Genomic DNA, 17,252 nt, shown 5'->3' on the forward strand with positions numbered 1-17,252 from the left:
CTGTCAAGGATCTATCTGGTCTTCAGTTTTTCAGTTTCAGGTTTCTATTTTATTGATTCTTGTAGGAGTGATCTACTGGAAATACTCTTTCATCTTAATTTATTAGCAATGTTTATATAATACTTTATAATGTCAGGGCAATTTAAGGATCATCTTATTTCCCAATAGAGAAGTGGTCAAAAGATATAAATTTAGAGTTCTCAAAAGAAGAATCACTAACTATTAACAGCCATGTAGAAGAATGCTCCAGATTACTAATGATAAGAAATGAAAATCAAAATAACCCAAAGAATTAACCTAATATCCAGCAAATCAGGAAAGCTGACAGAGGATGGAAATAGGCAATGTTTGGAGGTGTTATGGAAAGAAAGGCACATTAATCATTGTTGGTGTACCTATGAATTAGTATAACCAATCTGGAAAGCAATTTGGAATTATTCAAATAAAGTCATTAAAATGAACATATACTTTGACCTGGAGATTCCACCACTCTTCATAATCCCCTAGGAGGTCACTGACAGAAAGAAAAGCTCCATATTCGAAGGAGGGGTAGACTAAGGGAATAACAGTGAATTCTGTTTGGGTTTGAGATACTGATGGGACATTCAGATAGAAATGTCCAACAGGCTAGACCAAGTGATACAGGAACTGAAGGTCAGGAGAGAGATTACAGTTATGTATACAGATTTAGAAGGCATCTATGTGGGGTTAATAATCATGGGAGCAGCAAAGATCACTGAGAAGTTAAAGAAAGAAGAGAGGGTGTAGAACAGAGTCTTGGGGAATAACCGCATTTAGGAAGCATAGGAGACTGAGAAGTAATGGTTAGGCAGGTAAAAGGAGGACAAGGGGAGAGCTATACCACATAAGCCAAAGAAAGAGAGAATATCAAAGACAGAAAGGATAACTGATAATATCACAAGCTGCGATGTGCTTACAACGGATGGCTTTGTCTCCATAAAACAATCGAGTTCTGCTGAGAGGGAGTGGTGGAAGGGTGGCATTGGTCGGGGTGGGGGTGGGGGGCTCAAGGATAGATGGATTCTCATAGTCAAACCTTTATGTAGCAGGGAACGGGAGAGGGTCGATAAAGGAAGAATAAGTGAATTGTCATGCAGCAGCGAGGGTTCAGCTGAAGTCACATTGTGTAAATACATAGTAGCTTCACTCAGCATGGTTGAGTGTTTTCTTCTGACAGCATTCAGCAGCATGAGAATAGGAACAGAGAAGACTGATAGAGGAGGGGGGAGATGGGTAACCCAAACATAGGCTTTAGCTGGCTTATGAAGAGCAGTAGGACATAGGAACAAGGGACTCAAAGATAGAGAAGAATTAGAATATAAATTCCTTGAGGGTAGTGACTGTTTTTGTCATTTTTTTAATCCTTTGGTCTAGCGCAGTGCCTGGTGGGTAACAAATTCTTAATGTTGTTTGTCCTTCAAAGCAAAGAGAACCATGATATGAATGATATATGCAAGTGAATTGGATTTAAGTAAGGGAAGGCTGTGCAAAGTCACCAGCCTCACTTTTTCCTCTGGAACCATAATAAATGCCTTTTGTATGAGTACAGTATACAGTTATCTGATCAACTCTAGAAACCAAACCTTGATGAGAGAAAAGGTGATAGACTGGGATAAATGTTGTTGTGACAACATTTGTTGTGACAACAAAGAATAGCTTTAGGAGAAATAAAGCAGAGAAATGGAACCGTTATAGCCCTGATGAGAAGGGATTTTCACAATTCCTGGAGAGAGCACAACTGTGGGTAATGGTGAGATCTAGTTGTAGCCAGGCCTGTGGCTGGAGTGGAGTAAAGTCCATGAAAGTTGAGTTTTTTAAGTGGGAGACTAAGGGGATATCAGTGTGTATCTTGAAATCTCTAAGTATCCTAAGTATGAGGGCTTGAGTTGGGATGGAAAGGAAGACTCTGAACCAGTGAACCAGGTACTAAGCTTCTTCAGAAAGGATTCTAGAGAGAGATCCAGAGGCCAGTTTGTGACCTCACTAAGAATGATTTACTCAAATAGTATACCACAAAGAAGGAGAGGCCGCTGAGTGATGGTGCTAGAGAAAGGTTCTTCAAGTTCTCACGAAGAGCTAAGAGTAGGTTTCCTTCTCTTCCTGGCTCAGAGTTTCTGGAGGTTGAGAGAAGAAGCAGCCAGGACTACAGAAGGTGATCAGGAATGCCTTGTCTTTCAGAGGGAGCTGAGGTTCCATGAAGTAGTGTGAAGCAAGAAGCAGAAGGTGAAGGAAAGATTAACTAAATAATGGGATGATGGTGCTACAGAAGGCACAATGGAAGGAGAGGCAGAGAAGGATAGGGACAGGGAAGGGCTAAGGATAAGACAAGTAGGAAAGAGAGAGAGGGAATGATTAAGGGGCTTTGTTTGTTTGTGTGTAGCCTCAGCAGATAGTGGCTGAATCATAGGGAAGAGAGTGGGAGGAAGTGGAGGAAGCACCAGCTGACTTCCATGCTTACTCCAGAATCTTGTGATAAGGATAGGCTTTATCAGTCTATTCATCTCCCTTCATTCCCCAAGAAAGTAGTGGGCTAGTGTGATGGAGCCAGCTCAAACTGGCTCCTGAGAGTAAATTATTAAATTTCTGTGTGAGCATTTACTCCACAGAAATCATCAAATGCTACAAATCGGGGCTTGATTTATTATTTTGTTGACTTCTAGACCTATGAAAGTGATAGAGAAAATGTTAATAATGCAGATTAAATGTAAAAGTTTGCCCTGCTTTTTTGGAGAGCCTATTGTTAAATATTTACGAGTACATCACTGTAGTTGATGCGGTGGAGTGTTTGGATTGGTAAAATTGCACTCGGTGTCATTTCTGACACCCCAAACAGGGAATGATGCATGAGAGATGCCTCATACACTTAGCATGTACTTGGTTCTTAATCAGAACTAGAATCGAAGACTCCGAACACAAACAAGGTCATGGCAGTGAGAACAAGGTTAGAGATCAAGCAGAGAGAGGCCTGATGTCTGGGTGCCGGAAGGGGGAAGGCGAAGGTGTTTTTCCCAGAGAGACCTTCACTTCTCCCAGACCATCATCCTTCTTCCCATCACAATCTTGTACATTTGGCCGTACATACCTGTGTACTGCATTTAACAATCATCAGGTGTTTATTAAGCACCTAATATATTCCAAGCACTGTGCTAAACACTGCCGAGACAAAGAAAAAGTAGTAACAGTCCTGAACCTCAAGGACTTCATATTTTAATTCTACTCTATCTTTGAATCCCTTGTTCCTTTGTCCCATCATTGTTCATAGTCAGCTAAACTTCATACCTCGGTTCATTGGAGTAGGGAAGGACTAGGTATTGCCTTCACATGTGACACTAGGTTCTGAGACAAGAGGCCTCCACATCCATTATCTGAAAGAGACTGGGGTTAGGGGCACACCCTTGCTACTTGAGCAGGAGCCTTGGTGTCCAAGTTAGCCTCTCTGTGGGCACTTGGTAATAGAATGCTGAGGCATTGTTTTCTCAGGAGGTTTTGTTCAGATGAATGTAAGCTCTTTGAGAACAAGGACTCTTTCATTTTTGTCTTGTATCCCTAGCACAGTACCTTGCACATAGTAGGCACCTAATAAATGCTGATTGGCTCCAGTAAGAGTAGGTATAGCCTCCATGCATGGAAGTAGGTTCTGAGGTGAGGAGGGCTCCAAGTCTAGTCTTTGAGAGGCGCTAGGCCTGGGGCAGTGGCTAGAGGGTTAGACTTGGAGACCTGAATTTGACTTCGGCCTCAGATATTTACTAGCTACATGAGGCTAAGCAAGCTATTCAAACTCTCTGAAACTGTTCTCTCGTCTATAAAATGGGAATAATAGTACCAGCCTCCAAAGCTGTGAGGTTCAAGGGAGCTAACGCATATAAAGGGCTTTCCAAACCTTAAAGCACCATATAAATGTTAGCCACGGTTATTATCTTCTCTAGTTGGTTGATCTGGGCCATTCCTGCCAGGATCTACTACCCCCAAATAGATAAGCTGAAGAAATATGTCCTGGATGATAGGAAGCTTGTGAACTTCTCTAAAGATTGGTGTCAGCTTGAATGGAAACCTTGAGTAGCATGCTACAAGCACTGACTGAGAGATCAGAAGGGAAAGCCGAGAGGATGCATTGCAGAATCAAGAATCAAAATGTTCTCTGGGCTGAAGCCAACAGTCAATCAATGAATAAGAATTTATTTATGCCAACAAGAAGAATCTTATTTGTGCAGCAGCTGGGGGCTCCCCCCAACTCACACCTGGATCCCCAGATTCAACATACTTCATGGGTCTGCATCAACTCAGACCCATAGTTTATGAGTCTCCACCAATGTGTTTGCCTTTATTCCTGGTCCAGAGGATGCAGTTCAAATCAAAAAGTATTTAATGATATAGAGCAGTAAGAAAAGTAACAATAAAATATCACCTCTCTAGATCCTGGGCATAGCGTCCCACAAATAGTTCATCTCCATGCACAAGGTCACCGAGGCCTTCAGGTGATAACATCACCTTGCCCTGCTGGACCTGCTCCACTAAGGGTTCTAATAGCTCCTAATCTCATATACACATATGCATACATGTGTGTGTATGCATATATATGTACACATATATGTGTATATACATATATCCACATACATACCCCAAAACACACATACATACATATAGTGTGTGTGTATGTATGTATGTATGTATGGCACAAGTATGGTATGGGAAAAGACCTAACTTGGGAGTAGTTCATGTGAAAAAGACCTGAGAAATTTAACCACAAGTTCAACATAAACAGAAAGTATGATGTGGCTGCTTTAAAAAAAAAAAAAAAGAGGGGTAGCTAGGTGGCACAGTGAGTATAGCACCGGTTGTGGAGTCAGGAGGACCTGAGTTCAAATCCGGCCTCAGACACTTGACACACTAGTGTGACCTTAGGCAAGTCACTTAACTCCAATTGCCCTGCCTTCACCCCCCGCAAAAAGCCCACACTGTCTCAAACTATCTTAATGGCAGCATCCAGATCTTGGCAGTGATCCCTGTATTCTGCACTGATATGACCACATCTGAAGTATTACGTTCTGGTTGGACATCAGATTTCAAGAAGGGAGAGATTCGCATTTAGAAAGAGCCTACTATGTGCCAGGTACTGTGCTAAGCACTTTTGCATACATCATCTCCTTTGACCCTCACAACAACCCTGGGAGACAGGTTCTATTATCACCCTCATTTTATGGTTGAGAAACCTGAGGCTCTGCAGAGGTTAAGTGACTTGCTACTAAGTGTTTGCTGGATTTGAATTCTGGTCTTCCTGACTCTAAGTACAGCATTCTATCCATGGTACAGTCGTCTGCTAGAAGAATATGAATAAATAAATAGAACAGAATCCAGAAGAAAAACTACGTGATCTAGGTTATGGATGACATCATGCAATATTTTGCTTGGATAAGAGAAAGCCAGAGACATGATAACCATCTCAGGATATTTGAAGGGCTATCATTAGGAGGAAGAAGTAAAACGATTCTGCATCGTTCCAGTGAGCCGAATCACTTGGGTAGAAGGTCTGTGATAACTTTGACTAAAGAGCTCCATAGAAAGCTCTCCCCACTCACCAAATGTGCTACCTCACACAGAGGAGACGTTTGGTTGGGAAGTGGACCTAAAAGACCTCAAAGGCCTCTTCCAACTTCCAAATTTCCTGATTCTCCAACTAGCAAAATTCAAACAAAGAGGATCTTGACTGCAGTGATTAGAAGACCCAGTCTGACTAAGGGCCTTTCATGGCTGAACTGGCTCAGAGCAGAAAGTTTTGATGCCAAGCCCTGATTGTTCAAAGCTTCAGAGTAGGCAGAGCAAGAGTGGGGAACAAAGAGTCCACAAGCCACCCTGAAACTTGAACTAAGCGACACCCAAAAAGGTATCAGTTAAAAGGTTTCTTCAGAAAAGGAAGAAGCAGTTAAAATAAACTGTAGTAATTACTACAAAATTGAGTTCAGTAAGAAAAGTACCAAATGCCCATATGTGTTGTATTTCTTTAAACTGTGCCTTCTATGAGTTAGAAAATAAAGTATTTAGCACTTAATTAATTGTGTGGGTTTTTTTAAATAAAGAAAATGCTTTAAAAACAACAATAGCATGTTCCCTTAATTCTTCCTTTCTCTGAGTTATCCAGAGAGGAGGTGTGGTACAGTGGGTGGAGAGCCGGTTTGATGCCTGGAAGATCTGGATTTAAGCCCCTCCTCTGATACAGACTGGCTGTGTAACCTTGGGCAAATCACTTGATCTCTCAAGGCTCTAAGCAGTTCTAAAAGTTGCTGAGAAGGTGTTGACCTTCATTGATGGGGAGAATTTTCTTGACTGGGAGTTCTCTATGCAAATGAAATGAAAGGTCCAATACCTATCCCTTTCTCAGGATATGTCTTTATTATATATTTGGAAATGCCAAATGATTACTCTCACGAGTGATCATCGAACATACAAAATTAGATCCCAGGCACCACCTTGTGGCACGTGCTGGAATTACAAGTCTAGTGCTTATCAGTAAAAATGGTAGGTCTTTGCTATAGAGTTGGATTTGCATTTCCATACCTAATTACTCGATGAAAACTTCGCAGCTTCGGTCTCAGAGAAGCACATTTTCCATCTTTATCCCCAGCTTACTCCTGGGGTTTGGATTTCTTTGCCTTCTGGATATCAGTGAGTTGGGCTTTGTTCATTTTCTGGCATCTAAGGATAGCCGAAGTATGGCTGGTTTAGACTGATCCCCTCTGACTCCCCCATATCCTCTCTCCTCACAAGGCTGCAGCAGAGAAAGAACAATTACAACCACGTAGGGTACCTCTGCACTCTGACGCAAAATCTCAAAACTTCCTTTTTCTAGTCAGAAAGAAGTAACTTTCCATTCCAAAGATAAAGAACCAGGAAATATCCCTTCTTGAAAATAGTGTTTTCAAACTGTTTGAAGCATCATTTATGAAATTTAAGTTCTCTTAACAGTCAAAGCTGCCCATAAACAATTTGTATCATTTACAGATGAGATTTTGAATCTCCAAATGTCAAAATTAAAAGAAAACTCTGAGACCCTCAGACCCAGACCACACTAGAGAGACAGCATGGTGTAGTGGCCAAGGCAGTAAACCTGGAATGGAGAATATTTAGTTTAAATCTCACCAAAGATTCTTATTATTGGTGTGACCCTGGGCAAATCACTTTAACCTCAGTGTCTTAGTTTCCTCTTCTGTGACATCTTTGACAAGTGGTCATTTGGCTTTTGCTTAGAGATCTCTAGTGAAAGGGAACCCAACTCATTACCTCTCAATTCCCTATTTCATTTCATTTTTGGATAGTTCTAATTATTAGGAAGTTTTCCATACCATTGTTCTTGGATCCACAATCTGTGGTCAGGCAGAAAATGTAAAATCCCTCTCCCACATGACAGCTCTTCAAATGTTTAAAAGCAGTTTTCATGGCTTCCCCTCTCCCCAACCCCCTTCTCTCCTCCAGGCCAAACATGCCGTTTTCATATGTCATGATCTCAATGCCTTTCACTATCATTTTTGAAATAGTCTTTTGTTCATAGAGCTTTCAATCATAAATAATAGTTTTCACCAGGCAGTAAGTCAACAAGTACTTATTTTTTTCAGCCTGAACAACTTGTGGTATATGATCATGGTGGAATACTCCTATGCTATAAGAAATGATCTTAGAAAATAATCTTAGAAAAAGATGGATTGACTTGTGTGGAATAATGAAGAGCAAATGAATAGAATGAAGGGAACATTGTATACAGTAACAGCAATATTCTTTTAAGAACAACTTTGGGCAAATAAGTCATTTTGACTGGTATAAATACCTGAATTAACTACAAAGGTCATAAGAGGGAAAATGCTATCTGCATCCAGCAAAGAACTGATAAATAGAAGTATGTGTATATATGTGTACACATTTATGTATACATATATATACCTATTTGTGTCTAGCCATTTGTGGTAGCCATCTCTAGAGTGGGGAGAGTGGAAAAAAGTAATTTACATGATAACTTTATTTTATATATGTATATATATATATATATATGGAATAGCAAGCTGTACAAAATTGATTTTCAGTTTCATGTGCAATCATCTTTATTATTATACTATGTTATGAAAATGCTTGTTTTCTTCCATAAATTAAAAATAAAATTAAGTAAAGTGCTTTACTCTTCCTTCTCTGCCAAATCTCCCTAATTCTTCTACTTTTTTCCCCTCTAGATCCAACCTGAGGAGAAACTGTTCCTCTGAGCCATGTGATGTATATTGGCACGCTGGCCCTTGGAGACCCTGCACAGCAGCCTGTGGCAATGGATTTCAGTCCCGGAAAGTGGAATGCATACACCGGAATAGTAGTCGACCAGTGGCGGTTCACCACTGTGGTTCTAGACAGAGACCAGTGACCTGGAAGCACTGTAATGTCACTTCCTGCGGTAGTATGTACCCATTTTAAGTACTTTTTATGGTGTTTCTCAGCATGGTGTAGTGAATGTGACCAGGACTCAACTTGTCACTAAGTTGTTCTGGGTTTGAATCCTACTTGCTACTATATGATTTTTATGGTAGTTGGCTTTTGGGGTTTAAGATGATCTGAGTGATATGATAGAAAGTAGTGGCTTTTCTCTCTATAAGGGACTCCCAAGGTAATGTACAATATTTCTTATAGCCTCTCCGCTCTAAGGCTACCATCCGTCTACTTTTTTTGTATCTCTTGTCAGTCTATTGATTTACTTGTTGTTGCCTCTCCATTAAAATCTAATGAGGGGAATTGACTATTTTTGGCTACAGGCCAGACTTCAAACTCTTTGGAGGAAAAATCCTGATAAACCCTCAAGTCATGTCTGGTTCACTGGCCTGACTGCTGTTATTCTGTGATCTTTGGTTTTACTACCAACAATGGCCAGGCTTTCCAAAAACCTCCATTCCCAGCACCGAGAAGGTGCTTCAGCTGTGAAGAGACTGCTGCAAGCGCCCGCATAAATAATTGTTCCGTGCAGCAACCGAAGAAGTAAGATGTGGCCGTTAAGCATGACCTTTTTTAACCAAAAAGAGGCCAGGAATTCAGGTCACTGCAGAGGTGAAGTACTTCTTTAGTACTTGAAAGTACCAATGACCACCATATGGACGAGTAACTACAGAGTTTTAATTATGTTTATTCTGTGTTGACTAGTTAGATGAAAGGTTTATAGAAATACCACCCTTTAGAACTAGAGTTTTTAAATGTCTGGCTTATCCATCAATTACGCATTTATTATTTAATAATGAATCACATTACTAAATGCACACAGGGATAGGGATAGGAATATGAACCAGACTTGTGATTTCACTGACTTGGGGAAGTCTCAGGTTAAGAAACTGCCTCATCCAATGGAGTTCTACCCCTTCTCTGAAATGTTTGGTTTAAGCGAGTTGCCTAGAGTGCTGAGCCCAGGGTCACAGTCAGAATGTATCAGAGACAGAATTTGAACCTGGGTCTCTCTGGATTCAAATCTAGCTCCCTATCCATTGTGACACATTGCCTATTAATACCTTTAACTAAAATGTTCATGAAAATGTTTCCCATTGAGAGGTAGTGTGTTATAGTAGAAGACCCATGTTTAAGCCGTTCTTCTGACACATACTGACCCTAAGTAGGTCAGTTAGCCTCTAGAATTCCCAGGCGATTAAGACTGTAAATTAGTTGTTGCCAGTCTGCATCCCTGAAGAGAGCTTCTATGTTGGGAATTCCTGATGCTGATGAGAACATAGGCTCGGGCCCAAAATAAATAAAATTTTAATACAGTTAATTAATTGATTGTTATTTTTGCAGAAGGAGAATGCAAGGACACAACTCACTACTGTACATTTGTAAAACATCTAAACTTGTGCTTGATAGACCTCTACAAACAAAGGTGTTGCCAGTCTTGTCAAGAAGCATAGTTCTGTGCAGAGTTCATGGTGCTGCTATGAAGAGGAGGAGGAAGTTCTTTGCATGTAGCTGGTTCCAAAGTATGTATTCAGTGTAAGACTCCAGGCTTAAAAGTAAAATGGATGTTGATGCAGAAACACCACAGTTAGAATTATATAGGGTGGAATTTTTTCCTCAATTTTTGGTTTGTTTTTTTTTTTGCCTTGATCAACATTTCCATGGTGAACTTTTAACACTTAAAATTTTTGTTGTTGTCGCTGTTCCAGATTTTAAAATACCATAGCACATAATCCATTGAACTGAATAGGCCCTTGTCACATGATTGTAATCAGGAAAACACTATTATCACCGGTCCATCAAATACTGCTCACTTCCTGTGATTTGTAGGAAATGATAGTAGATTAATACATCCTGAAGACTTGGGAAGTGCAGCAACTGATGACTGTTTCTCAACTTCCTATTTTTAGTGTTTTTTTGGAATTTACAAGGTACTGAAATTTCAGATGCTCTGGCCAGTCGATATTAGGGTGGTGGTTGTGTCATTGATTGCATTTTTCATAGCTGGCTTTAAGATTGGACTATAAGGCAAACTCTCAGGACAAGTTTTCTCAAGATTGGCTGGTGGCTGGATACACAGTGTGGGAGAGCATCTCACATCCCTAACCAGTGTTTATGTACCAAATGGGAAAGAGCATTCTTGACAGTCTTGCCATTTTCCACCGCAGAAATCTGTATTTTTTTCATCAGAGGAGGCACTGCTTGCCTTGGTTCCTATCTTCTTCCACTCAGATTGAGATATGATCAGAGGGAAGCTCTGCTTAGTTTTTTTCTACTGACTTTGAATTAGACTCAACACTTCCTTAGAAGAGCTGTGAATGACACTTTGGTAAGCACTATTCTCTTGCACATGACCAAATAGGAAATCTAGGCTTTATCTGGCCCAGTCAGTCTGTGTCAAATATCATTCCTCAATATTTTATTTTTTTCAATCCTGAATCAAAATAATAAGGAAGTGGTATTCTAAATAGGCATCTTAATAGTGAAGCCATTAGTTATTTTCATATACATTGAGCTTCTGTCACTCAAAAAAGGAACTCAAACTTGCACGTTATAAATTCTAAAACTAACATTGAAAGAGACTTCTCTACCATCTTCCTATATGTATTGCCAATTCTAAGCCTGGTTGACCCAAAAAAAAAAGTTAGGGAAGTGGGTTTGCTGGGAGAGAAAAAAAGAGTTAAGGATTCAGCATTTGGCTGTCTTGGCAGTCTGAGGAAGGTGCCACAGCTGCTCCGTTTACTTACAGTATTTTACCCGTTTGTATCAATGATGAAGTCAGAGGAGGAAGCACATCTCATTGTTTCTTGCCTCAGTGCCCAACAGGGGACGTACATTTTGGCTCTTGATTTCTTGAAGGACAGGAGCAGTCCATAGACTTGGCACATTGGAATTTGGAAAGCCACAGGTCTCCTAGGCCATGATTTTTAGCATCACTGAAACTGAGATGAGCACTACTGTATCCCAAGGGCTTAGAAGGCACAGCATTTGGTGGCTGTGTGGGAGAGGATATTCCAGATGACAAGCTTTTTTTTTTAATCAGTAATGGGTCTTGACTGTTGAAACAGGTTTTTAAATTAAAAAGGACAAAGAACATTTGTAAGATAACTTTTGTATATATTTATTGTATGATTCTTAAAGTGCAATATTTTGTTTTGTACAGTGTGTAATAAAGATTATGGAACATATATTTTTCTTATTACCAAGAATTCATATTAAATTACTTCATATTTGTATTTAAACTTTAAGAGTTAACATTAAGCATTTCTTGTTTTCTATCATACCCTTTGGGTTGGGTTAAGTATATTCTTGCAATAAGGAAGTTGTGTTTATTACCATCAAAATGACATGCCTGTGTAGTGTATTGACTACTGTTACAGTAACAAGAAGTGTTCACTATATATCTTTCATAAAAACCGCTTCAGTAATTCAGAAATAAAATTGACTTTGGTTATTCAGCTGCACCATCATTTATGGAAAGCATTTCTTTTTGTGGCTTCTCTTGTGGCCTCTCTGTATGGGAATATCCAGGCCATCCCTGTGGTGTTCAACGCCCCAGACCCTCTGGGGGGAGGGAAGGGCAGTCTCAGAGCAAATCATAATGTGTGCCTCCAACTCTCTATCTCTCCCATCCATCCAAAGCATCTTTAATACAGGTGAAATGGTATTAAAATGAATATCCAATGCAATTGGGAAGTGGCAAAAAGAAGTTACAGATACCATACAACCTGGGTTGAGGGTAGGACATGTGGAAGGAAGGAGGGGCCTTGACAAGATGGAAGATGAGGAAAGTTACACTTACACACACACTCACACACACACAGAGTTATGTCTATATCTATACATGTATGTAAGCCTCAGGATACCTTTTGTCCAAACTAGGGGAGCCATCTTCCCCTGGCTAATTACATTTGTTGTCTGTTGAGAAATACTCCAGTGCCTAGGGTCAGAGTAATGACCACATTTGCCATGCTCTGGGAATGGCTCAATTATTGTGATGTCTTTCTTTGTAACTAGGTACATTATGGCTCTATTATAACTACGTATTAAAGGACTGCTGCACATAAAACCTGTTGTCACTTATTTGGGGAAGGCTTTGATTTTGAATCTAAAGCCTATTCCCAATTGTATACTGAACATGGAAAGATAATACTATAGTTTAAGTAGGCTTCCAAAAATGCATATACTTCATCAATGATAATCCAGGCCATAACTGCAAAAACACTATCTTACCATTTTATAAGGTCTGTTAATGATGGAGAGAAATACTCTTGATCCATGGAATGTTAAGCAAAAAGAGATCTTAGAAATTATCTAGTCCAACCTTTTTATTTTACAGGTAATGGAAGTAAGACTCAAAAAGGCAAAGTGATCTGTCTACCATAACACCAAAAGTCAATGGAAGAGTTAGCTGGACGAGAACCCATTTGTCCTGATTCCCCAGTTGCTGGACAGTGATATATGGTTTCATTTCTGTGGCATTTTACATAATGTTTCACAGACATTACTTCCAGGAGTGCTTTTTTAAAACTACTAGGACCATCTGTTATGTTAAGGATAATCCTATTATCCAATTTGAGTATTATTCTTCATTCCCCTCCTGCTTTGTTAAAATGCGTCCCGGAGCACTAGAAATATAATTTTATGAAATTAACACCAACATATATATCAGTGCATCTCTGATCTCATCCATGCTGGGTATTCCTTCTTTCAGTACAGATGGCAGTCCATCTTCTCATTTGATCTTTTTCCATGATTTTCCGATATGCGAGATTAAAACAGTCTGTGTACACCAAATAGAGACATTAATGAAACCATATTGATAAAAGTGAAGTTGTAGGAACCTTGATAAAAAGACTTGGTCTCTCTTCTGTTCTCTGAGCTGTTAAATAGGTCATGCGAAACATTCAAAAAGAGAGGCATGACCAGATTACCAAAGACATATTCAAACCTCAAAATGGGAAAAATAACTAGAGGTTTTTCAGTTCTTTCTGACTCACATAGTCAGAATTCATATAGAAAAGAGAAAAGGCTACTCACCTCCAATATAGAGTCAGCTACTCGACATCATTTCCCCCAAAAATGAGCCTTATTTTTTAGGGAAAGATGGAAGTCTAAGTCCTTTGTTATTCTTTGATCATGTGATACTACATAGAGATAAAGTTTTAAGTACCATTTATAATTTTACAATCATGTATACAAATTTAAATTCGTGTTAGTAAAATTAATCACAATAATTTAATAGCAAGTTTTCAATCCAAAAATTATGTGACTGGTTCATTCTAAGCCTCAAGTGATACACATTTAATATAGATTTAATCTAGATACAATAAAAGGAGGCTAAAATTCACTCCATATTAAACATATTTACTCAAAAAATATTTTCAGTAACTTTTATATTTCTGTAGGAAATTATGGAAATATCTACTACCAATTTCTTGCTACTCTATTTACTACCAGAATCCTTTTCTTTTCCTTTTTTAGCATATATTTTATTGCTAAACTGGAGGAGGCAGAGAGTGGGAGGAAAATGATGTACAGGCATAATCCTAGATTTTATGACTGAGTCTGTCATTACAACTTTACATTACATCTGGCTACTGTTGTTACTTATGGGGGAACCTGGGAACTCCCACCAGTCCAACCAGAACATACCTAACTCCATCTCCCCAAGAACCCTGAAGACTTTGAGCAATTAAGTCTTTGTTGATACATCTTTTATAATTTTTCATAATAATCATAACCATAACAACTGACAGTTCTATACCAGCCATTAAGATTTACAGGGTAACCTTGCAACATTTTTTTCATTTGAGCTTTATAATAACTCTGTGTGCTAAGTGTGACAGCTATTATCCTCATTTTTATAGTTATATGAGGCACAGAGACTCTCACACATGGTCACACAGCTAGTTGGAGTTAAGAGGCAAGATACTAACTCAGTTCTCCCCTTGGTTCCAAGTCCTATACACTTTCAATGCCTCAATTCATCATGCTTCACTTTCTCTTCAGCAAACAGTATCATGCGGACTTTTTTCACTGCTTAGTCTCCTATACTCCCTGTGAAATACTTTTCTTAAGGAACTTTTGAATTTCAGGAAGGCAAAAGCATTCTCTCACACTATGCTCAGAAGTGTCCTGTTTAGGAAATCAAGGAAAACTTGGACCATTGCTCTACAATCTTTGTGATGTACTTTAAAAGTATAAAGCAGACAGCATTATCAACCCCTGTCTTAAAGATAAGAAAACATGAAGGAACACCTCCCTCAACCCAAGTCAAAGTAATCTCTCCCTCAGTACATTTCTCAGTCCTTTTCCTGGACTTTCCCCTTGCATCTGTCTCACACCCCTTTGTTTCACAATTCACAGAATCATACATTTAGAACTGGGATTTTAGAGATCTGCTACTAGCCCAAACTCTTCATTGTACAGGTAACAAAAGACCTTTTGCAGGAAACAAGGGCCTTTGTGGAAGAGGTGAGGTGCCATGGGAAGAACACTGGTTTGGAGTCTGAGGACCTAGATACAAATTCCACCATCTGTATGATTTACCACTTAACCTCCTTCGGCCTCAGTTTCATCATCTATAAAATAAAGAAGTTGGACTAACTAGATATCCCTATTATTGTTCAGTCCACTCTTCATGACTCCATTTGGGTTTTTTTGTGGTTTGTTTGTTTTTTGACAGAGATACTTGATATTTCTTCTCCAGCTCATTGTACAGATGAGGAAACTGAGGCAAATATGGTTAAGTGACTTGCACAGAGTCACACAGATAGTATGTGTCTGAGGCAGGATTTGAGTTTAGGAAGATGAGTCTTCCTGATTCCAGGCCTGGCACCATATCCACTGAGCCACTTAGAAGTCCCTTCTATCTCTAGGCCTATGATTTAACAACCCAGGGAGACTAAATATATTGTCCCAAATCACACAAATAATTGTGATTTTCTCTTATGAGATTGTAAGCAGCTTGAAAGCAGGGTCTATATAAAATTTATCTTTGTATCCCCACCAACAATACATTAACAGATCTCTTTAAAGTTTGGACCTGTGGAGTACTTGTTGAGCATTTGTTAAATTGAACTGAACGAATGTGGAATAGAGATGGTGCAATTTAATGCCTTACACGTTTCTCCTCCACAGAGGTGCTCCACAGTTTCATCACGGAGTAGATGAGACCTCGTTAGATTGTAAGCTCCTTGAAGGCAGGGATTGTCTTTTGTATGCCCGTCACCTAGAAGTCAGATTAAGTAATCTAGGAAAGGCTGACCACCAATAGGCTGGCCACCAGTTAAGGCATTTGTTTGCCCATTGCTGCTCCTGAAGACTGCTTACTCTTGTTTATAGGGGCTCCGATCTGCTGTGGAAGAGAGATCCTTGAAATACAATTGTAGCATTTCACATCCATTTTTTTCACTTGGTCCTTAAAAAAACCTGGTGAGGTAGTCAGGGCTGGTAATAGTTTCTCTATTTTATATATAAAGAAACAAAGACTCCAATATGTTAAATGACTTGTCCAGAGGCATAGGACTCCTATGCATTAGATGTGGGACTACAATTAAATGCTTGTCCATTATGCCCTACTTCATTCTGCCCTAGTAAAGAGAGTGAATCATTAATTAAGCACTTCTCTTGTGGCCCCAGCAGATTCTATGCCTTAGGTTATGTTAGTTTTCATTAATTACTCTGGAAAGAAATTATATGGTGCTCTGGTAAAAATGAACACTACAGTATTTCAGAAGCTGTATTCAAGATTCTTTGGTATTCAAATACACTATGCCTTAATGTCACTTATTCACCCTTTCCCCGTAAAAACAAAAACTGGGGGTAGTTAGTTCCATAGAAAGAGAACTAAGTGGAGTCTAAGCTGCTGGCGTAGAGTGGGCTGAGCTTCCTGAGCAAGGGAGGGAGAGCAGGAGCCATCCAAGGCAGAGGCTAGTTTGATTTTGGCACAGATTAGATATTTGGGATGGTAAGGTGGCATGTGGTTATACTGTCAACATGAGAGGCAATAGAATGGTAAGAGCACCAGTTTTAGAATCGGTGGACTTGGGCTTGTTCCTCTGGCTCCAATATTCAATAAAAGGAACGTTTATTTAGCACCTGTTGGGTGCAGGGTATTGTGCTAGATGCCAGGGGAGGTAAAAGTATAGATAAAAAATAATTCTTAAGCCCATGAAAATTACAGTCTAATAGGAAGATAAGGACTTCAACCCAGATGGCCCATAATGCATGAGAGGACCGCACAACAGTATTATGGGAACGTTGAGAAGGGAAAGTTATTGCCAGATTTGTTCAATCAGCATAAATTTCTTGGATGATGTGGCATTTTGTGGGGGGGATGCAAAGGTAGTTAGTTCAAAAGGCAAACATGGGAAAGGAGGTCATTTCAGGCCTAAGGAACAGCCTGAGCAAAGATACAAAGGTGAGAGAGTTCAGTAGCTGTAACCTCTCTGCACCTTGGTTTCTTTATCTGTAAAATAGGGATAATAATAATGTCATACTATATAATTAACAGGATTGTTATAAAATACTTTGTACATTGTAAAGCACTGTACATAGTCATTCGATAAGCATTAAGCATCTGCTGTATATAAAATGTAAGTTGTTATTATTGCAACATGATATTGGTTGGGTCAAAATTATGTGGAATATGCCTGTATTTGAAAAAAAAATCTAAAAATACTCAATAAATTAGCACAAGCATAGGAATGACCATGACTGCTAGAGTCTCCACAAGCATAATTTATATTAAGAATCATACTTTATATGCC

At 39.3% G+C, this 17,252-nt stretch overlaps 1 protein-coding gene across 1 annotated transcript in view; it reads left to right on the forward strand.

Annotated features, from left to right (window-relative positions):
- The window catches only part of ADAMTSL3 (ADAMTS like 3), a 563,622-nt gene extending 553,612 nt beyond the window's left edge, over positions 1–10,010 (forward strand). The window contains exons 28-29 of the mRNA XM_036737163.1: positions 8,235–8,449; positions 9,823–10,010. Of these exons, the coding sequence (XP_036593058.1) occupies positions 8,235–8,449; positions 9,823–9,932 (325 nt within the window). The 3' untranslated portion in view covers positions 9,933–10,010. The remainder of the gene's footprint in view (positions 1–8,234; positions 8,450–9,822) is intronic.
- Positions 10,011–17,252: the final 7,242 nt, after the last annotated feature.

The sequence above is a fragment of the Trichosurus vulpecula genome, chromosome 8 (assembly GCF_011100635.1).
Source record: "Trichosurus vulpecula isolate mTriVul1 chromosome 8, mTriVul1.pri, whole genome shotgun sequence".
NCBI classification, from domain to species: Eukaryota; Metazoa; Chordata; class Mammalia; order Diprotodontia; family Phalangeridae; genus Trichosurus; species Trichosurus vulpecula.